A 23,895-nucleotide genomic window follows, 5' to 3' on the forward strand; every position below is an offset into this window, starting at 1 on the left:
AGAAGAGATTACATGGATGACAACCTTCATATTTTTTTTTGTTTCATTAATTTCTTTCAACGCGAATCCGAAATACATTGCATGGATGACAGCCTTTTTATTTATTGCTTCAGTAATTTGTTCAAAGAAAATCTGAAAAAGATTGCATAAATGACAACTTTTATATTTATTGCTTTATTAATTTCTTTCAAAGAAAAATCTGGAAAAGATTTCATGGATGACAACTTTTATATTTATTGCTTTATTAATCTCTTTCAAAGAAAATCCTTACAGATACATCAGATGTTGAATGAATTAATTAAAAGAAAATGATAATGTTTGTTAAAAGAAAAAAAAAAGATATTTTCTCTGTTCCCTTTTAAATGTTCCCTATGAGAATTTGTGCATTTTCAAACCCCAAAAATATATATTTCTATTTTATTTTTTTACACCAAATTAAAGTATCCAATGAGTACTTTAATTTGGTGTAATATTTTTGGGATTTGAAAATGTATAAATTCCCGTAAGAAACATTTAATTTGAGATGGAGGGAGTAATTTTTTTGTCCATTTAAGAGCATTTACCAAACAAGTAAACTAAACCGGATAAAAAAAAAAAAGTGAACTAAACCCAATTTTGTTGTCTAATCTTGACTCGTTTAGCGGACAAGTGGACCCTAAAAATGTTGTGGGGCCGCAAATATAAAGCAAGAATCCTAGAAATTTAAAGCAAGAATCCTAAAAATTTGTCACATTTTGAGTAGTTGTGACCATTTTGAGTAGTTACCACATTTTGAATGGTTGTCACATTTTGGGACGTTGATCTGGGCATGCAAATAGTCTATTATAGCCTTTACCCTAATCTCTCTTCACTATATATGAATCACCCTTCTGATGAAAGGTCCAAAGGAAGCCTTTGAAAGTGTTGTGAGTGTGTTGGAAAGATTGGAGAGCGCAATTGATCTTCGGGGTACTTCTTCATACCCATGATGAAGAGGTTAATCTCTGTTCAGAGGTAATCTATTTTCGTTTCCTTTTCAATTCTCATATCGCTCTATACTTGAGAAGGAATAAAAAGTGTCCAAATTTGTATGTTTGAAAAAGTTTATTAACCACAATGATACGAGAAAATTTTCAATGCAATAATGATTCTCTTACACGGGATGGGATCCACACTTATGTATGGACATGCATCATATGAGAGAGGCCGCTATTTGAATTTTTTTTCTTGTGGTACAGGTCGGGTGCGATTTACGTACTAACCTCCTAACATTTGATCGTTTACGGATTAACAGAACAGCGAAAAGTCTAAAACACCCTTTCGTTAGCTCGCATTTTGTGGTTGATGCCGCTGTCATGTGACACGGGTGTTGCTTAGATTATCATGTAACAGAGCTTTTCTGGTAGGCACTAATGGACGGTGGGATTGGCTCCGGGAGTCGAAGTGCTTGTAAATTTGCTAAAAACAAAATTATCATACAGATTGATGATTTATTTGCTTCGGATAACTTAAATTTATCGGATTTTCAATTGACCTCAGTTTTATATGGTTGTGGAACCAGATTGATGATTTTGTTTTGTTTTTTTTGGCTTCTGGTTTTTTTTTGCTAAGTGGTGGTTTGGATTTTGGGAGATTGATTGGAAATATGGGTGGGGCCAGATCCCGTCCATTTGCTTTGCACTTATTCGGTTCATTTGGTGCATCCGTTGGACAGCTCAGATTTAAAGGGGTGTATTTAAAAAAAAAAAAAATCACAAACACTCTCTTTAAATCAGACGGCTCATATGGATGCACTAAATGGATCGAACTGGTCTGAAGCCAAATGGACAGGATCCGATCCCAATATGGGCGGGTTTTAAGCGCAGGCCTTGTCCGTGCCTTCTTCCTTAGAGATATCATTTTCTTCAGTTGAATAAATGAAAAAATCTATTTTGGAATTCAACAGTCTCTAATCCTTTAGATTTTGCTAGTACAGCCTGGTGCATGCTTTTAGATCCCCTAATTCCTAACCTAAGTGGAGAAGGGACACAGGTCCTGGTGCATGCTTTTACATTTGCTAGTACATCCATTTCTAATTCACATCCCCTCCATCCCTCCCTCACAACAAATCCCACATTTTTAGGAGCTTCTTCTGCTTCCATTTCTATTTCACATCCCCTCCATCCCTCCCTCACAACAAATCCCACATTTTTAGGAGTTTCTTCTGCTTCTTTAAGTGCTTGCTTACTACATTTACTTCTTAAAAAAAACTCTACAGTTACCGAATGAAAAAACTTTTTCTGACTCTAGTGAGAGATTGAGTGTAGAGAAAAGTTTATTGACGCGCTTATCGCTCTCTAGTATTCAATAATATAAGTTCCTTGGGAGTCTATTGATTATTTCTTATGGTCATGACACAATCCCAGGCATAGACTGTTAGTGCAGCAAGTTTGTTCAGTGCAAAAAATTTGTTAAGTGCCCCTTGACATGCTCCAACGGCCTAACTACCACATGTCTATGTGGGTCTCATGTACTTGTGATGAGTTATAAACATGGTGGGTGGCAAGGAGGTGTTAGAGCATGCCGTAGAAAATGAGATTTCTCATTACGTGGTGATACGGTCATGAGTACTGTTAAATCCGATATTTACTTCTTCGTTGCGCAAACAAAACCTTGTTTTTGGAGCCACCCGTGAGTGTTCACTTATTTTTCTTATTATTCAGTGCACTGATGTGTTTTTATTGTTTCATGTATTTACAGGTTTATTTGGTTGAGTGCAGCATTGGCATGTTTACAACAGTATTGTATAGATGTATGAGTAGAAGCAAGGTCGTTGTTCATGGCATATCATTGGGAGATAACAACAATATCCCCTCAGGTGAGTTTTACTTGATTTATCATGAATTTCCATGTCCTTAGGCTTTTCCACCTTTGTGTTATACTTGAATTTTTAATACTTTGTATATTCACTGATATCGTGAAAATGCTAACTGACCTTTTATGTTCCAAAATCTTACGTAATTGTGATATGTACATTGTGATTATCATTTAAGCTAGAGCCGATTCTCTATGGCTCAGTAGTAGCTAATTCCAAATGTGGGAGGTAGAGATGTAAGACTTATATTTGTGCTGTGCAGTATTATAAAGTCAGGCGAACATTGTTAAAGTTAAAAGGCATTGTGTTGATTAAAAGACATGTTTTTTCTTGAAATGGTAAATCTAGAATATGGTCGACATGCTCTAATTGTGCCTTTCATTATTGAAAACATACTAGTCAAGTGTTGCAAGCAATATTTCTTCTTTTGGGCAATGTACAAGGTTTACAAACCATGCTCTACTTCAAACATACCTTATGTGCAACTCAAGCCTATGTGGCCAGGAGTGGACACAGGCAGGGGCATAGGGGGGCTAGGCCTGCAATTTTTTTTGAAATCCTACTATTTATACTACAATTTAATATCTATCACAATTGGCCCCTACAAATGAATTGATCTTGGCTCAGTCAATGTGATTTTGGATAAAATTTCTCTTCCTTCTATAAATCATTAAATTTTCCTCCTCTCCCATGGAAACAAATTACCCCACATTAAAGTTAAGATCCTCACACTTGTCATTTGTATATTGTTCCCTTCTATTGCGTATCTTGTTGATTGACAAAAAATGATCTTTTCTTTTCTTTGGCTTCTCATTTAAACCCCCCCCACAACCCCCCCCCCCCCCCCCCCCCCCCTCCTCTGTCATCCAAGGAATGGAACAAACTCAAACCTAATTAGTAATTCTCTATGTAAACAATCAATTAATTATCATTGGTATGTAACTGACAACTTTAACCACCAATCACGAGATTCAATAATTAAAGGTTGATTTTCTTCTACTACGCAATGTGAGGATTGAGTCCCATTCGGTTAAGTTCGTATGGTTTGGTCCCCCATATTATAAAGCCTGTGTCCACCATTTTTACTTGTCATATGATGGAGGCAAGAGAGGTGGCACCATCACTGCAAAATCTTACAGCCAATGGATTATCATAAAATGCACTGCTCCACACCGGAAGACTAAACAAGTAAATAGCACTGCAACCATCGTGAAGAGGATGTATCTCATTGCGCTTAGAACAGAAGCTTGTCTGATTTGTCCACGCAACCGTGTTTATCATGTTGCAATTAAGAAGCGTGGATTCGAGCACTCACTTGTCTGACTGCCCTTTGCCTGCGTGCTGCACCTGGAGTCTCGATTGCTAGGGTATTGGTTGGTGATCCCTTGATTCAGTTTGATATCTGGTCAATAGGGGCATATATTCAGTTTGTGCCACACCCCCCCTCCCCCCCCTTGTCCTCTTCATGTTCGAGCAGTGTCACTAGCATATCCCTCTTGTATCTTTGAAGAAAATATAAATACGAAAATGGGACATGGTCAAAGGCGTGTCTATGTCCCAGATGTTCAGGACACTAGCGAGTAAGCATGGCATGCTAGTGCTTCTTAGTGTGCAACAATAGGATCACAAGGACTTCTGTTACATTTGATTCAGAGAAGAAGCTTGATGTTTTCCATATAGATCTTTTCCAATAGGGTGCTTCTTATTCCCGTGGAAGATTCTGTCGGCAAAGCACTTCTTTTGTGCTTTTTGCTTCTTATTAGCCTTCATGGTTGGATTTTTATGTACAGTACATTTTTGTGGTTTATTTTGTATTGTTTTGTCATTACTTGTTGGTCTTAATAATGAAAGGTTAATTAAATCTAGTGCAATGTAAGGACAATCGTATGTATTCTACCGCCGTTTAACCAATCTCCTAAGAATTTAGGCATATATTATTTGTTAAACTTCGTTCTCCCATTTTCATGAATGATATTCTGCTGGTTGCCAAGCATTAACCTCCATGAGAGGGGGCATTTGGAATAGTTTGCTTAATTTACTTTGTTCAGCATTGCTATGTTTGCTCACATTATGTTTTACCAAAATTGATCAACAATGTGGGGAGGAAAGTCAATCTTCAAGTGAAACCTGCAAAATTAGATGGAAATGATGAGACTAGTCCAACAAACCATTTTTATACATCATGTTTCGTATTCTCGGTACTCCAAGAACTCCAAGAATTTTAAGTTGTTCCTTTTTTTTTTGTCTAAACCATTTTAAAGATGGTTAGCATTGGTTGACAACATTTTAGGATTATCTATGTACCCGCGCTCTCGCTCCCGCTTCCGATCCCACTCCCGTTCCTGCTTTGTACAACTAAGACTTGTACACCCAATATTTAACTTGAAAAATAACAAGCCGTAAGATTAATGACAAATACGCACTGGCTTGAATTGGATGACATCCTGGATATGATATGGGCCTGGCTTTTGCACAATTGGATAGTAGAGAAGCTTCTGCAGTTGCATCTCGGTCGTTCATCTCGGCAATCAACAACTCTTGGACTACGGAGATTACACAGACTGCTTTGCGCAAAGCTAGACTACAGAGATTGAGAGAAGCACCACTCGATGATCAACCTTACTTGGAGAATTGTATAGCTCAAGGCATGATTATTAATGAATGGTACATGCAATCATATCCATCTTCAGTTTCCAAGAAGTTACTTTCCTTGAGTATCTGCAGAGAAGATCAGAAGACGAAAATAGAGGGATGTCGCGCCCGGCCTTCCGATATAAATGGCAATAGGACTTCACTCTAGAGCATAGTTGTAGGCAATTGGATCGCAACCACTAGCTTGGTCCTCCAATCTAAGTGTTACTTCCATATATCGAAGTCCTAATGGTGGTTAGATCCCAAAATTTCAAACTCTGCACTATTGATATTAACATGTTACATTCTTAGGACCGACACTTTGAGATCACCATTATTAAGCCTGGTCGTATCAGGCAACAAACACTATGAGAAACTAGGTCTAAAATTTCTACAACTTCTTTGCTTACTCTAATAATTTAGCCAAGATACTTGAAAGATTGTTGTTTATGTCCTGAGCTTTTTGCATTGATTACTTTGGTTGCTTGTTCCCTTTAACCGAAAAGGCTATAACTAATAGCAAACTTTAAAGACTTTATATATTTACAATGTTACCAATAAAGCGAATTGGTGCGTTGGTTAACATATGCGCCTCTTGAGTATGCATACGTTGAGACTTACTAGTTACAATCTAGAAAGAAACTAGTTTATTCCAAAGTTTTGAGGGCAAAAGGACAAGGCAAGGCAGTCGACTTCTCACGAGGCGAGGTGTAAACCTCAAGACGTTAAGGCTTAAGCCTTTGGGCCTTTGGAGATTTTAATTCTTATTCATAAGCCATAAAATTAATTAAAAGTACTTTGGAAAGGGGGATAATGTTTGCACCATACAAATGTGCCTTACTAACAATAGGAAAATAGTGAGTCAAAACATAGGGTATTAACATATCCAACCTTTAAAAGCACTTTAAGTCGTCTCGCAAATACATGAAAACCCTTCACTCCATCAACTTATAAAGAACCCCCTCTGCACTTACCAAAAACCCCAACTTTTTTGATGCTTTCGTCTTTGTCATTGGGGTGAAAAAGGTGTCAAAAGTGTATGCCTCCATCGCTCCGATGTAGGGGGAACCCCTTTGTGGTTCTACGCTCACAAATCAACACCCAAAAGCATTTTTGTTGCGCCTCGCCTCACGACAAGCCCCATAATTGCCTTTGAAAACATTGGACTTTTTTCTACGTATATAACTTAAGGAACTAGTTTGTGCTTTGTTTGGAAGAGTTTTTGAAATTTTTTTTATGAGAGTAGTAGGGGTAATAAGTGGAGAGAGATAGAGAGAGAAATGATTGGAAGTATGGAGAATTTTTTGAAAAATGCTTTTCAAAACGTAAAATGAACAAGGCACAAGAGTTTTGAGATAACAAACTCAAAAAACAGATGAAGTTGGTTTTTAGAGGCGAAAGCGCTAGGCGAGGCTGTCAACCTCTAATGTGGCGAGGCGTAAGCCTCAAGGTGTTGAGGCATAAGCCTTTAGAGTTTCTAATTTTTATTTAAAAAGATAAAAAATCTATTAAAAATCCCATAGTAAGAGGGGGATATTGTTTGCGCCATACAAAGGTGCATCACAAGAAATAAGAAAAGAGTAAATACAATTCACAAAAAAGCATGATAAGGTATAATAAATAGTGTATAAATAGATCCAACTTTTAAAAGTACTCTAAGTCGTTAGGAAAATACACGAAAATTCTTTTGTCCTTGCCTCAACTTATAATGTACTGACTCTTGATGTGTTCGCCTCTGTCATCTAGGCGAAAAAGGCGTGAAAAGCACACACCTCAATGTGCCTCCAATGGATGGGGAATGCCTTTGTAGTTCTATGCCCAACAATCAAAGCCTAGAGGCGTTTTGCCATGCCTTGCCTCAAGGCAAGCCCCGGACTGGCCTTTGAAAACATTGTCAATTACAAGATGAAATGCAATTCTGATGAAGACAAAAAGTGTAGCATAATGAGCCACTTCTTGCTGGGGATTGAGTCCTTGAGCCATTTCTTGCTGGGGAATGAGTCCTTGTCCTTGTGTCACGCCTAGTCTATGTCACTTGGCATTTGCACTCCCATGAACGAGTACCGACTTATTTTTCACCGAACAATCATAGCAATAAAAGTTAATGCGCGGTTACATTACCGTGTCCTACCTAGGTCTCTACACGTTGGTTATGCCTACCGTATCCTCATTAATTTTTCACACATGATGGTTACTGTCATGTCATGGTTGAGAGTCATGCTTCAAATCATGCCTTAGTTGTTGATATATTGACTTTCCTATAATGTGTTTGAAGCATATTTAGGCGGAACTTTAACTGAAGTATATCTTCCCAATTTGATGGCGTTTTTTTCTCTTATTTTGTGTTGAATAATTATGACCAGATGAGGGTTAACTTGGTAAGTTGTCAATGGCATTCTAGAAGGAATAAAATAAAGTGACATTACCGATGAAGGAATATAATAAAGTGACCTTAGCATCTTCAGTTGCTGCCTCAATTGCCATGTAGACAAGGGCTGTGTTCCAAACGCTTAGGTTACCTAAATAACTGGTATCCTTCTCAATGAGTTCATTCCTAAGAAAATAACCAGCATCATAAAAAATTTACTTTGCATCCTTCCCTGGCAATTATGTATCTTTTAGAAGTGAGCACACTTAAGCAATTCAGGATACAATTTTTTTCTCGCCTTTGTTGTTTTGATTGATGCTATGCTCAATAAAATTGTTTGGATCCTTGACTTTTATCTCATTGGTTTTTAGCTCGTAAGATATTTGCAATTTAATTGCACTTATTTATGACTATATCTAGTTGCCCTAAATATCAGAAAGTTTGCTGCAATTTATGCTCAATTTACCTTTACCTTTACCTTTACCTTCTTCCTTTTTTTTTTTGATTCATTTTGAGGAAGTGGTTAACTACAAGCTTTCCACAAGAAGATTAATACTTGGCGTGTTACTTTATATATACCCCCTTTTTTCTTGTACTATGTTTTGTCTTCACGAGTGAAGTTATCCTCTTTGGATTCATTTCTGTTTTTTATTATATAGTTATTATGGTTCTTTATTATATGTCGGTAGAAATTTGGAAATTATCAAATTAGTTGCTGCTTCGACGTGATTTAATCTAGATAATTAATTTCATTGAAGTTGGTGTGTCATTTGTTATGTGCAGCATTATTGGGATATCTAATTCACTAAAACTATTGTTCTGCATATCAAATGCATACAGTCCTTTTGTCCTGTCATAGAAATCATCAAAAAAGATTAGATAAGTTATCCTTCCTCTCACTTTAAGAAATTAATGACCAACGGCTTTTCTATGCTGTGTTTGAGAACATGCCAGTGTAGTATGAACTCTCACCTGGCTTTGTAAAACTCCGTATCATTGTCCAATGCAATGTACTATTTTTGTTGGGGGTAGTTATCGTTATAACTATGATATGAGGCGTGTTAAAAGGTAGCCATTTTGAGATATTGCTATCCCCTCTCTTTTGTACCTCGACATTTTGGAATAAAGCTTCAATGCCATGGTTATACCATGTCATCATGTGCACTTGGTGTGTCCAACCAATTTCAAACTACCATGTAACGTGAACCTGTAATGTGAATGAAACCAACTCATTCAAATCAGCCTAACTACGGCATCTGTATCGTGAGGATCACTACACAAACATCATAATTTGTGATTGGTTAGTAATGCCATGTGTACATGATGACGTGGTAACATCATTGGTTCGTGATCACTTATCACCATTGTAATAAACTTTTTCTGCTTCCTCGGGAAAACTTTGTTAAAATGGTGATATCACCTCATTTTGCATGTGAGGTCACAATCTAATAACGTATTAACAAATAGGGTTGTGAACGCTACTCTTCGAACGTAACTACCGAGTCCAACCACACTGCGTAATGGGGTTCATCATGCATACTTGGAGTTCACTATCAGATGGTGATACCATGTGTTTTAATAATGACAAGGATTCACTGTTGTAAGGAAGTTTTTATCTCTTTACTTCATCTTCTTTCTCTCTCCCCCCTATAATTTAACTTTCACCACTCCATTTTGCTTATGCAAACCTCTATTTTTCAAAGAGAGACAGTGCACTCTCTCTATATGTACACGTATTTACGTAGATAGGCATATTTATATATAGATGGATTGACAGATATGTTGTCCCTATGCATATCCCTTTCATCCAGTTATTCATGGAGGTTGCTTATGTATCAGTTGAAACGGTGAATCAAGTCTGGTTTGACTATGATTCCGCTGTGTCAGGCGAAATGCAAATTTAGTTATGTTATTATTTTGTATATGGGGATATACTGATATTAGTTGGGCTTTGGTTCGGCGAAATGCAGATTCACCATTATTTGTTAGGTCTTTTGTTGGAAAAATGCAAACTTACCTACAACGTTGTCGATTTTGTTATGTGAAACGCAGATCTAGCAATTTTTTGGAATTTGGTTAGGCTAAATTCAGATGTATTAATTTTGTTTGAGATTTTCTTTGGTTAATTGCAGATCTATGGAGTTTTGGGTGTGCCACCCCATCACTACCGGCGACCAACACCACCACCGGCTCCACCTCTGGCGACCACACTCTGCAATTAGAATACTGTTGGATTCAGAAGTGCCTGGAACTGTTATTTTGCCGTTTTGTTGCAGCAAGAGCTATCTTATGGGCAATGGGATTCTGAAAGCTTGATTGAATTTGGGGGAGGATGTTTCAATTTCTACGTGTGGGACATATCATGGTGACACTATTGTCCAGAACGAGAACATTGAGGCTTCAAAAGAGGGCGAAACCCGGAAGCTGAAAGGGATATGGATTCATCCTCGGTTCCTTCAAGTTCCTCCAAATCAAAGCTGGTGAACTCTCTGAGGGTTTGCTTATAGTACCTTTAAGTTTATAAATACTTTCATATTTTCCATTGGATTACAGATTTGTCTGTGTGTGGTTTTATTTTCTTGGACCATTGATTGATGATGATTGTTGTGTATTTGGTTGAGACTCCGGAGGGATTTGTTGGACCCTGATTTATATTGCAGAGTGTGGTTGCCGGAGGTGGAGCCGGTGGTGGTGGTGGTCGCCAGTGGTGATGGGGTGGCACGCGTACTGGGTCTTCCTCCTCCTCCTCCTTCTCTCTCTCTCTCTCCCCGAAAAGAAGCGTTCTTCCTTTTCTGCCTCTTTTTTTTATTTAAAAATTGGTGGGTCCCACCTCCACGTAGACGAGTGGTGGGTGGAGCAGTGGAACTTGGCAGTGGGGTAGACTTATTGTTTTGGTTAATATCGGTGGTTTTGGAAAATACCAAACTTAATTTTTTTTTTTTTTTTGGGAACTTGTTAGAAATGCATTGATAAGAGAATATTACAACCAAACTTTATTGGGTTGAGCAAGTTCCCATGCTTTTGTTTTCTCTGCTTGGGGCAGAGTTGTTTAACTTTTAAATTCCTTGTGATTATCTCTGCATAGTGAAAATTGCAAATATACGAGTCCATGACTATGAACTATAAGCATCTTTTCAATTCCCTAAAGTATGATCTGCCCTTCTCTTATTTATCTTGGATGTAAAGCTTTTATGATGATGACTTTCCTTGGGTTGCTCACTGCGGTTGATGTATTGACATCAGCTACTTTGTTGTTTCTGTACTGCATATAGTAACCGACTAAAGTTGTGATGTTGCAGATTCTAAAGTTGAGCCCACATGGCTTGTGAAAAGAATGCATTGGATGGATGCCCGGGCATTGCTGATAATGTGGTTAACTCTACGAGAGACGAGTAATATTAAGAATACAGACGTGAATACTGATCTAGATGTATTTGAAGTCTTCGATGCACGTAAGTTCAACAGTGCGTTTATGATACTGTGACACAGAAATTTGAACCTGTTTATGCAAAGTGGAGTACGGAACAATGTGGTGTCCATCAGGTGTACCCGTGGATGGGTTGAGGATTGGGACTACGACAAAATTATTATTTGCACCAGTCGTTAGCACTATCCATGAAACTTTATGCTTAGTGTATGAGCATAAAGTAGGGTGTGATGAAGATTTTAGTTTTCTTTGTGTCCTTAACCGCAAAGACGAAGATTATAGTTGTACCTAGGGATTTCGGTTGTTCTTTCACTGAGGAGGCCAGGACAACCCTTCATGATGCTGCTGTTGTTGTCGCCGCAGTAGTCTGCAGATGTTCACAAAAATTGGATGTCTCTATGAGATAGAGACAAGATCGTTGTTCATTGCATTTCATTGAGGGGGGCCAGTTTCCCTCAGCTTGTATGTTTTCTCATTCAGTGTAATGTGGGCTAAACGTTGATTGGATAATTGGCTATTTAAATAGGGTATTATGGTTGCAAACCTGATGAAATTTATCACTTCAGTGAGGTTTCCTTATACTGTTCCCTTTACAATTTCTATAGCCTGAACAGACGAAAGTAAACTATACATAGCCAAGAAATGTTAATCTTTGTATTAACCAGGCAACCAATATCCTAAATTATTTTTCTTTGAGGAAAAAAGGGTGGAGAGAACCAGAAGCGTAATTTGCTAACTAGTTTCAGTAGTTTGAGCTGGGAATGTACTTAGAAAGGAGAGCAAGTAGGTGACAGGCTGCTATCGATTAGGGTTTGAAAAAATGTTTGTAGAGTAATATACGAAGAAAGAGGCTTTTCTTCTGTGAGAAATTGGAGTGAGTTATTTTTTTTTTCCTTTTGATGAGATAATCAAGGGGACCCACTCAAGTCCCCATTCAATTTGAGATCTCATATCCAATCACATGTTTTTACATTTTAACTCAAAATATTCATGGGTTGCCTCAAGTTTTCAAAAGTCTGTTCTGATCTCCCAACCTCACTTTTTTAAAGCAAACACAATTTCAGAAGAAAGAGAGAGTCTCGGGGAGAGAGAGAGAGACGGGACCCCCTTCTTTTCAAGGGACCCATTACTATTTGGTCCCCTTGCTTTACAAAAAGTTTGCATTCAAAATTAACTTTTTGAAATAAAAGTTCAAAAATATGAACCAGACACAGTGAGTGACTTTCATTGGCCAAAAATCATTTTCTCCTCCACCTTTCAAATTCATGGCGGCGGGCATATGCAACCTAAGAGAACTCTATTTAAATAACTGGGTATCTTTGCCAGTTGTTTCGTTAATGAACATTGCCAAATGGAAATTGAGCAACTTATGAATGAAATTGTATATTGTGTATGAAAGAATTAAGTTTTGAACATTGAAATTTTTAAAAACTCAATGGCGTACGTACCATGCGACTAATGCTTGTTCCTATTCTAAAGGAAGCTTGACTCGCCATCGACGTCTTCTTTTTTCATTTTTTCTGTTGTATATCCAGGCTAACAGAAATAATTGGTGAAGGTGTGGTGTTTTCTTTTGGAAGCTCCCCTTTACTGGACCATCATTAATCCCGATAAATACGAGTTGAGTTTTGTTCACCCTTCACTTAATAGGGTGAATATTACCCTCCTTTCTATTGGTTGAAATGGGGTGCCCATCTCAAAGATGCTTATTAAAAAGTTTATTACAGAGATGAGACCTACACCATTTCAACCAATAAAAAGAAATGTAATTTTCACTCTCTTTTAAAGGAGGGTGAACAAAATTGCACTCGATAAACACCCACTCAAACTCAGACCACCTCAACACATTACACTGAAATTTAACTGCAACTATGAGTTTTAGCTAGTGATTTGTATTGATCAATGGCCGTATATTGGAATTGACAAGAGCCTTTGGGCCCGTTTGTTTGGAGAAAAGGGAGGGGGAATCGAGGATAAGGGAGAGGGTGTTTGTTAGTGGGATAAGGGAGGCGTGAAGAGGGAGAGCTTAGCTTATCCTCCTCCAAAGGTCTTAGCTTATCCCACTTCCAACCTTAGGATTAGCTTATTCGAGTGGAGAAAAAGACCTATTTACTCCTCAAATTCTTTTGTATTGTCAATACAATTTTTTAATGAGAGTAATTAAGTAATTTTCACTCCTATTAACCCACCCTTATCCATCCACATCAACTACTACTCGAGCCAAGTACAAGCTAATCCCTCATCCTTAACTAATTTTCTCTTATAACATGTCCACCTCTTATCCACCACCCAAAACCTAATCTGTCTGACAAACAGGCCACTTGGGGCTATTTGTTGGGGGACTATGTGGAGAAGCAATCTGCCGGATGAGTAATCCTCTTTGAGCCTAATCCGGTGTTTGGTAGCAATTGAGAAGGCAAATAAGATAGTCCCTTCTTCCGAGACTATTCACCCTACCCCTATCATCATCTTATCCCTCTTCATATCCAGCTACGTAATTACAAAAATATTATTCTTTCCCTTTAAATTCTTCATCTACCTACTCATATCTACCTAACAAACCAAGTGTGTGTATATATTTATCCATCAAACTCCTCCTTAACTAATCAGCCCGTATAACATATTCACCATTTTTCCTTATCCACCTAAAACTTTATCCGTCACAAACAATTAATTGCTTTGTAAGCAATGTGAATGTTTGCACTGAGAGTGACCACGACTATCCTCTGTGCCGGCCTCCTTGTAGCAGGCCGAGCGAAAAGATTCATGCCATCCTAAGCGGGACACCGAACCACTTCCCACATGGCCCTATCTATTCCGAGGTGTTGACCTCACGCCTCGGCTAGCCGACGGTGCAACATCGACGCCTTCATCGTATTCTGTCAACATAATTCGTTTGGCCCACTGACCCTTGGACGATCGGTTATCATTTTTGGCTCTGAACGAATGTGGGGGCCAAGATTCTTGCTCACCCACATGGGAAATGCAGCCATGCCATGGCTATGGTGACGTTCATGACGTCAGACGAACGATTATTGGAGCAATGATGAAAGCACGTGAAGATGTCAGCTCATCCTACAAACGGTTACGGAATCCTATCATGATGTAAGGGTTACGTCAGCCAACTCGTGACGCGCACATGTCCATTCTTGGAGGCCAAGCTAAGAGTTTCCTATAAATATGCCATTATGCCTCTACAGAAGAGGCATGCACTCTCAAACATGGGAAAAATCCTAGCTCTTGGTTCTTAACTTCTCTTTGCAAAAATGCTAATTCTTGCACCGGAGGGCCATTCCGAAGAGCCTCCGGTGTGATCTGTAGCCGTGCTTCATTTTGCAGAACGAGGAGAAGATCAAGAGCGAATCTCAAACCCCAGATCCAAAGGAGCGGATCGTCTTGATCGGAGCCCCACACTCCTCAACCACACTCGGCTACTGGAAAAAGTCAATCACTTTCGATTTTCGTCACCAAACATAATTGACATCCTTTGTATTTGTTGTTTGATTAACTACTTTTCAAAGTGAATCCGGAAGAGATTACATGGATGGCAACCTTCAAAATTTTTTTTTTTCATTAATTTCTTTCAATGCGAATCCGGAAAACATTGCATGGATGATAACCTTTTTATTTATTGCTTTGCTAATTTCGTTCAAAGAAAATCTGGAAAAGATTGCATTGATGACAATTTTTATATTTATTGCTTTATTAATTTCGTTCAAAGAAAATCTGGAAAAGATTGCATGGATGACAACTTTTATATTCATTGCTTTATTAATTTCTTTCAAAGAAAATCCTTAAAGATAACATCAGATGTTGAATTAATTAATTAAAAGAAAATGAAACTTTCTGTCCATTTGAAAGCATTTACCAAATAAGTGAACTAAACCGGATAAAAAAAAAAAAAAAAGTGAACTAAACCCAGATTTGTTGTCTAATCTTGGAGAAATTTCTGGGTGCCGGATGGGTACCACGTGGTGGTGCTCATATGGTGCCCTAGCAGTCCATCCAGGGTGTCCAAAAGTGTGTTGGATAGCACAGATTGAAATCCTCTCTTTTCTCTCACCTCACCACTTTCTCTCATTTTTTTTTTCTAAATCCGAACAGTTTAAAACCGAAATAGATGGTCCGGATGCGCCGACGGACACTAGTAGTACCACCTGGTACCCAAAAATTTCTCCTAATCTTAAGACTTGTTTATCGGACAAGTGGACCATACAAATGTTGTGGGACCCGCAAAATAAAGCAAGAATCCAAGAAATTTTATTATGGCCAGTTGGATGAGTACATAGTTGTGACCATTTTGAGTAGTTACCACATTTTGAATGGTTGTCACATTTTGGGACGTTGATCTGGGCATGCAAATAGTCTATTATAGCCTTAATCTTCACCTATATAAGTCACCATTCTGAACGGTCCAAAGGGAGATTTTCAAAGTGTTGTGGGTGCCTAAAGAGCTATTGAAAACTTGAAAAGATTGGAGAGAGGCAATTGATCTTCCGGGTGCTTCAAAGCACCCTTGATGAAGAGTTTAATCTCTGTTCAGAGGTAATCTACTTGCAATTCAATTCGTACCCTGGTCTCAGTTCCTTTTCAATTCTCATATCGCTCTGTACTTACAGATTTTAGGTTTGAAAATGTTAATTTACCCCCCGGTGGTACGAGAAAATTTTCAATGCGATAACGATTCTCTCTGGGGTGGGGTGGAAACCAGGCTCATCTGATTTATTTATTTATTTCCTGTGGTACAGTTCGGGTGCGATTTACAACCTAACATTTGATCTTAACCACAACTTACATGTGTTTAGTTTACTGATTTACAGAAAAGTGGAAAGTCTAAAACACCCCTTCGTTGGCTCGCATTTTGTGGGTGATGCCGCTGTCATGTGACACGGGTGTTGCTTAGATTATCATGTAACAGAGCTTTCTTAGATCTGCTAATGGACGGTGAGATTGGTCCCGGGATTAGTTGAATTGCTTGTAAATTGGCTAAAAATTTTTACCATGCAACAGATTGATGATTTATTTGCTTCGGATAACTTATTTTTATCTTTATCGGATTTTCAATTGACCTCAGTTTTATATGGTTTTGGAACCAGATTGATGATTTTGTTTTTGTTTTTTTTGGCTTCAGGGTTTTTGTTTTTGCTAAGTGGTGGTTTGCATTTTGGGAGATGATGGGAAATACGGGTGGGGCTGGATCCCGTCCATTTGTTTCGGACCAGTTCAGTCCATTTGGTGCATCCGAGTTGTCCAAAAGTGTTTTGGATGGCTCCGATTTAAAGGGGTGTTTTTAAAAAAATAATAATAAAAAACACCCTCTTTAAATCAGACGGTTCGGATGCACCAAATGGACTGAGCTGATCTGAAGCCAAATGGACAGGATTCGATCCCAATACGGGTGGTTTTTAAGCGCAGGCCTCGTCAGTGCCTTCTTCCTTAGAGATTTCATTTTCTTCCGTTGAATAAATGAAAAAACGTTTTTTGGGAATTCAACAGTCCCTGATGGCTAATACTTAAGATTCGCTAGTACAGCCTGGTGCATGCTTTTAGATCCTCTAATTCCTAACCTAAGTGGAGACGGGACACAGGTCCTGGTGCATCCTTTTACATTTGCCAGTACATCCCTTTCTAATTCACATCCTCTCCATCCATCCCTCGCAACAAATCCCACATTTGTAGGAGCTTCTTCTACATCTTCTACGTGTTTGCTTACAACTTTTACTCTATCTGTCCAACAAACGAGCCGTTACTTCATAAAATAAAAAAAACTTTACCATTACCGCATGAAAAAACCTTTTCTGACTCCAGTGAGAGATTTAATGTAGAGAGAAGTTTATTGATGTCCTTATGCTCTCTAGTCTCCACTAATATAAGTTCCTTAGAAATCTATTGATTATGTCTGACGCTCATGACACAATCCCAGGCATAGACTGTTAGTGCAGCAAATTTGTTCAGGGCCCCTTGACATGCTCCAACAGCCTTACTACCAGTTGTACCTGCGATGAGTTACAAACATGTTGGTGGTAAGGAGGTGTTAGAACATGCTGTAGATTATTAGATTTCTCATTTCGTGGTGATACAGTCATGAGTACTGTTAAATACTTAAAATTTACTTCTTTGTTGCGCGCACAAAACCTTTTTTTTTGGAGCCACCTGTTAGTGTTTACTTGTTTTTCTTATCATTTGGCTCGCTAATGTGTTTTTATTGTTTTATGTATTTGCAGGTTTATTTGGTTGCGTGCAGCATTGGCATGTTTACAACAGTATTGTATAGATGCATGAGCAGAAGCAAGGTCGTTGTTCATGGCATATCATTTGGAGGTAATAACAATATCCCCTCAAGTGAGTTTTGCTTTATTTTTCTTAAATTTTTAGGCTTTTCCTACTTTGTGTTATACTTGTATTTGTAATACTTTTTATACTCACTGACATCATGAAAATGCTAACTGACCTTTTATGTTCCAAAATCTTGCGTAATTGTGATATGTACATGTGATTATCATTTAAGCTAGAGCCGATTCTCTATGGCTTAGTAGTAGGCTAGTAGCTAATTCCAAATGTGGGAGGTATGTATGTAAGACCTTTATTTGTATTGTGCAGTTTACCTTAACACAAGTTATTGAAGAAATATAATAAAGTAAGTCGGACGTTGTTAAAGTTAAAAGGCATTGTGTTGATAAAAAGGCATGTTTTTTTTCTTGAATGGTAAATCTAGGATATGGTCGACACTCGACATGCTTTAATTGTACCTTTCATTTATTGAAAACGTACTGGTCAAGTGTTGCAAGCAATATTTCCTCTTTTGGGCAATGTACAGGGTTTACAAACCATAACTCTACTTCAAACATACCTTATGTGCAACTCAAGCCTATGTAGCCAGGAGTGGACAGAGGCAGGGGCGTGGTGGGGCTGGCCCTGCAATTTTTTTTGAAATCCTACTACTTATAACTACAATTTACTTGGTATCTAATATATCAGAATTAGCTTCTACAAATGAATTGATCTTGGCTCAGTCAATGTGATTTTGGATAAAATTTCTCTTCCTTCCGTAAATCATTAAATTTTCCCCCTCTCCCACATAAACAAATAACCTCACATTAAAGTTAAGATCCTCACATTTGTCATTTGTATATTGTTCCCTTCTATCGCGTATCTAGTTGATTGACAAAAAATGATCTATTCTTTTCTTCGGCTTCTCATCAACAGCCGTGCCCCCTCTCCTCCCGCCCCCCCTCTCCCATCCAAACAATGGAACAAACTCAAACCTAATTAGTAATTCTCTATTTAAACAATCAATTAATTATCATTGGTACGTAACTGACAACTTTAACCACCAACCACGAGATTCAATAATTAGTAATTCTCTATGTTTTGATTGATGCCATGCTCAATAAAATTGTTTGGATCCTTGACTTTTATCTCGTTGGTTTTTAGCTCGTAAGATATTTGCAATTTTATTGCACTTATTTATGACCATATCTGGTTGCCCTAAATATCAGAAAGTGTGCTGCAATTTATGCTCAATTTACCTTTACCTTTACCTTCTTCCTTTTTATTTTAGATTCTTTTTATATACACACCTTTTTTCTTGTACTATGTTTTGCCTTCACGAGTGAAGTTATTCTCTTTGGATTCATTTATGTTTTTGATTATATAGTTATTATGATTCTTTAATATATTTCGGTAGAAATTTGGTAATTATGAAATTGGTTGCCGCTTTGACGTGATTTAATCTAGATAATTAATTTCATGGAAGTTGGTGCGTCACATGTTATGTGCAGAAGCATTATTGGAATATCCAATTCACTAAAAGTCTAAAAATATTGCTCTAGAGTTGTTTAACTTTTTAATTCCTTCTGAATATCTCTGCTTAGTGAAAATTGCAAAATACGAGTCCATGACTGTGAACTATAAACATCTTTTCAATTCCTTAATTATGATCTGCCCTTCTCTTATTCATCTTGGATGTAAAGCTTTTATGATGATGACTTTCCTTGGGTTGCTCACTGTGGTAAATGTATTGACGTCAGCTACTTTGTTGTTTCTGTTCTCCATATATCCAACTAAAGTTGTGATGTTGCAGATTGTAAAGTTGAGTCCACATGGCTTGGATGGAAGTTCCAGCACACGCTTTGTTTTCTGCAAGGTATTACACAACTTCTTCACTAAAATTTTACATTTTGAAGTTGGTTACTTGTTGCGCCTGAAGCAGAGCTTTCCGTTTGATGAAGACATTCATCAAATGGAAGATCAAACAATAAGTCGGAAGTTATTGTGCATATTTTACCAAAATTCAACTTGTGCACGCATCACATGCGTCGGGCCTTTAGTCACAAATAAGAGCTTTTCTCTCCTTTTTTGCCTCTCTCAAATAATCAAATGTTAACGGGTAGTCCTATGGTACACACCCCTTATTAGGGGGTGTACCCTACGCATTATGATTTTAAACCCTTGGATTTCAAAGTAAATAATCCGGACCATCCATTTATTAAATCAATTTATAAAATAAAAAAAGGGCTCAGCAGGTAACAGGTTGTTCACTCCTCCTTGCCTTTCTCTCCCTCTCCCTCATGTGTAAAATACTACAAATTATATAACATAACCACAATTGTTATGACAACACAAAAAATTGACACTTTCTTACCACAATGTGTCGTACCAAAAGAAATCGATCAAAAGATACTAGATACATGACCAAAAGATATCGTAGCATAATCAATAATTATTATACCCAAGCAAGATACATGTCTAAAATATCACAAATTAAATATTATATAACTTAACATCCTAACAGTCCTGATTGATCATTTTAAAAATACACTCACTAACGATATTTAGACTGTACAGTCAATTTATAGTATTTGGTATGAAACCTAGTCCTCTGTTATAGTTGAATGTAATGTAGCCATGCGACTGTGACACAATAATAACGATCAAATCCATTGAATTTTTTATGTTTGTTGATTAAGTCACCTACGTAAATTTTTGTCTCAATCAGGTTTAGAAAGCTCCATCATCGGCACACAAATTGAATAATAGAATGATATTGTCCATCCAATTAAGTGTCTAGCTATGAGCCATCAACTTCATTCTTGGTACGAATGACTTATTTAATATTATGTAAAAGATAGACGATTTTGATAAAATAAAAAATAAAATAAAAAAAACACCTTACGTGGGGCTCAGATGGTGCATTATTATATTTTAATGTTGTATTGAAATTGAACGACGAGATTTGTTGAAGTATGAAAATTTAAGGACTAACTATGTAATTTATCCTAAAAAATAACAACATTCTTTAAAAAAAAAATAGGAACGAAGGGTGTTAGACATGAACCCCAGATCTTTTAGATAAATGTCCAAATTCCAACACTTTATCACTATGGTACACAATTTAGAATTTGTAATTCTAAAGGCTATTAGTTATATAATATTTTCTTGTATGTATGGGCTTTATTTTCAGGCTAAAAATTTGAGAAGACAGAAACCTCAAATGCCTCCGTCCTAGTGCTGGCCTACACTTGTAGATCATATTATAGCCTATGTCATTGGTGTAAATCAATATGTTGACTATAATAATTTTTTTTGAAAGAAAGTACAATGACAATAAACTTACAAAATTATTTAGATTTTACTTCCACGGCCTAGTTCCAAGGACCGTCATTAAATTTTGATTGGTATGCATAGGGTGAAGGTTTGACACCGATCCATATGTCAAATATATAGTGCCAATTGTTAAGTGCATCGCCCTGAATATTAATAAAATTGGGTATTAATGTAATTAATTTCACCAATTACAAAAAAGGGAGTAATTTTCACAATCTATTTTTTGATATTCACACTTATTTTTTTGTATTCCATTTTAGTGTTGAAATTGTATGCATTTGAGACAGTAGGATAATTATTTTTTTAGTGACCTCTCATTTTTCCACGAAGGAATTTTGATTTTTTGAATTAAATTTTGAGGAGAAATAATTTGATTTAGACAATATTTTGAGAGGAAATTGTAGTTATATTAAAAAATTTGGGTATAGTACTTACTTTTTGGTGAATTTCTTGGACGAAAATTTTGTGAGAGAACTTCATTTTTAGTTTAAATTATTGAGGTATTGTGTAGGGACAAATAAGAATTTGAAAAAATAGTATGGAGGGAATCGAAAATTAAGATAATATGGTGAAAATTTTAAAATTTTAAAAACTAATGTGGCGGGAATTGAAAATAATTAGTGGTATGTATTTTGCCAATTATAATTATCGTTTACTGAACATTCCGATTGAATTTTTTTTATACGATACGTTGTGGGTATAAAAATGTCAATTTATGGTGTTGTCATAACAAATTTGGTTATATTACTAAATTTGTGGTATGAAATTTTGTTGATTATAACTATCGTTAATTGAACATTCTGATTGAATTTTTTTATATGACACGTTGTGGGTATAAAAACGTCAATTTATGGTGTTGTTATAACAAATTTGGTTATATTATTGAATTTGCGGTATGGTATTTTGTTAATAATAACTATCATTAACTGAGCATTTCAATTGAATTTTTTTTATACGACACGTTGTGGGTATGAAAACGCCAATTTATGGTGTTGTCATAACAACTTTAGTTATATTACTGAATTTGTGGTATGATATTTTGTTGATTATAACTCGTTAATTGAATATTCTGATTGAATTTTTTTATACGACACGTTGTGGGTATGAAATCGTCAATTTATGGTGTTGTCATAACAAATTTGATTATATTACTAAATTTGTGGTATTTTAGACATGTGTTATTACAGAATATTTTAATTAATTTCATTTGGTACGACACATTGTGGTAAGAAAACGTCAATTTATGGTATTGTCATAATAATTATGGTTTGTTATATAATTTGTGGTATTTAAATATATTTTCTTTTGATACGACACCTTGTGTTAAGAAAATGACAATTTTAGGTGTTGTCATAATAATTGTGGATATTTTATAAAATTTGTGGCATTTTACAAATATTTTTGGCTTGAGTATAACAATTGTTGATTCTGGTACGACATATTTTGATTTTGTTACGGAATATCATACGAGTCAAAAAAATTTTGGTACGATTCATTGTGGTAAGATAATGCCAATTTATGGTATTGTTATAACATTTGTGGGTAATATTATTTAATTTTTGATATTGTACGCATATATTTGGTTAGGGTATAAATATTATGGATTTCGGTACGAATAATTATGGTTACATAATAACAATATTTTTTAATTATGGATAACCTGCTAATGACCTGTTCAACCGGTAAATTTTAATGTACAAGTCGTAACTAGAATCATAAATATGCATTCAAAAACCAAAAATTGGCATAATGAAAATCACAAATTGTCATAATTTAGACATACGGTATACCCTGTGTACCACAGCTTCCTCCAATGTTAACTATCCAACACAAAAGTTTTACTTTTCTCATGGCTTCGCTTCTCAAAGTGGAACTACTGCCAGAAGATGAAGAAGAAGAGGACAAGGAAGAGGATGAAGAAGACATACAAAATCTCCAGCAACTTAACATAGCATTAAGGTGTTTTGATGATGCATGTATGAAGCTTAATATCATGTTGGATGTGATTGAAAAACATCAAATGCTTCGGAGCATCGCAGTTACAGATATTATGAACCAAGGGAAGATTGTTGTGCCTGGCGACCGGATTGCTGAGCTGAGAGACTTCGAAAAGGCAAAACTGTTAATGCCCATAATGGAGTAAACTTTCTATTCAAGTTTTTGTCATCTACCATCCTTGCATTTGCCCAAATCTGAGTTCCTGATGGAGAGACTGATCTGGTTTACGTAAGATGTGTTAATCCAAGTTGTGTTGACGAGGGTGATGATGTCATGGATGATGATATGTTAGCAGGCTCTTTTGATGGCGATGAAGGAGGGGTTTTTAGTGAAGCTGTGAAAGAAATATTGGCATTCCACAAAAATAAGATGGATACCGGACAGGTAACTAAGTGGTAGATGAGGTTGCAGCAGCTGGTCAAAGCAAGTAAGCCATTGGCCTTTGGTTTCAGTAGATTCAGCTTTGGAATTACTGAATATGCCATTTTAGTTTCTTTTCAGAACATCAAGAGGTCTACCCGTAGATCGGTTGAGGATTGGGACTACAACAAAATTGTTAGTTGCGTCAGGTGTTAGCACTATCCATGAAACTTTATGCTTAGTGTATAAGTATGAAGTAGGGTGTGATGAAGATTATAGTTTTCTTTGCGTCATTAACCACAAAAACAAAGATTATAGTTGTGCCTAGGGATTTCGGTTGTTCTTTCACCGAGGAGGCTAGGACAACCCTTCATGATGTTGTTTTGTTGTTGTTCACAAAAATTGAATGTTTCTACGAGATAGAGACAAGATCGTTGTTCATTGCATTTCATTGAGGGGGCCATTTCCCTCAGTTTGTATGTTTTCTCATTCAGTTTAATGTGCACTAAACGTCGATTGGATTATGAGCTATTTAAATAGGTTATTATGTTGCAAACTTGATGAAATTTATCACTTCAGTGAGATTTCCTTATGTAGTTCAATTAGACAGTGTTATACTGTCCCTTTACAGTTTCTATAGCCTAAACAGATGAAAGTAAACTATACATAGGC

General features: G+C 36.7%; 1 protein-coding gene across 4 annotated transcripts; it reads left to right on the forward strand.

Annotated features, from left to right (window-relative positions):
* Positions 1–846: 846 nt before the first annotated feature.
* On the forward strand, positions 847–23,779 carry LOC131318468 (uncharacterized). Of its 4 annotated transcripts, XM_058348268.1 has the most exons (5): positions 847–993; positions 2,719–2,836; positions 9,965–10,312; positions 19,343–19,405; positions 22,733–23,779. In XM_058348268.1, the coding sequence occupies exons 3-5, from the start codon at positions 10,268–10,270 to the stop codon at positions 23,006–23,008; spliced, it is 384 nt and encodes a 127-aa protein (XP_058204251.1). In that variant the 5' UTR covers positions 847–993; positions 2,719–2,836; positions 9,965–10,267; the 3' UTR covers positions 23,009–23,779. The 4 variants fall into 4 exon arrangements, with proteins under 4 accessions (XP_058204251.1, XP_058204254.1, XP_058204252.1 ...); XM_058348271.1 differs by lacking the exons at positions 2,719–2,836; positions 9,965–10,312 and adding an exon at positions 17,484–17,580 and having other exon boundaries at positions 899–993; XM_058348269.1 differs by lacking the exons at positions 847–993; positions 2,719–2,836; positions 9,965–10,312 and adding exons at positions 15,653–15,804; positions 17,484–17,601.
* Positions 23,780–23,895: the final 116 nt, after the last annotated feature.

The sequence above is a fragment of the Rhododendron vialii genome, chromosome 3a (assembly GCF_030253575.1).
Source record: "Rhododendron vialii isolate Sample 1 chromosome 3a, ASM3025357v1".
NCBI classification, from domain to species: Eukaryota; Viridiplantae; Streptophyta; class Magnoliopsida; order Ericales; family Ericaceae; genus Rhododendron; species Rhododendron vialii.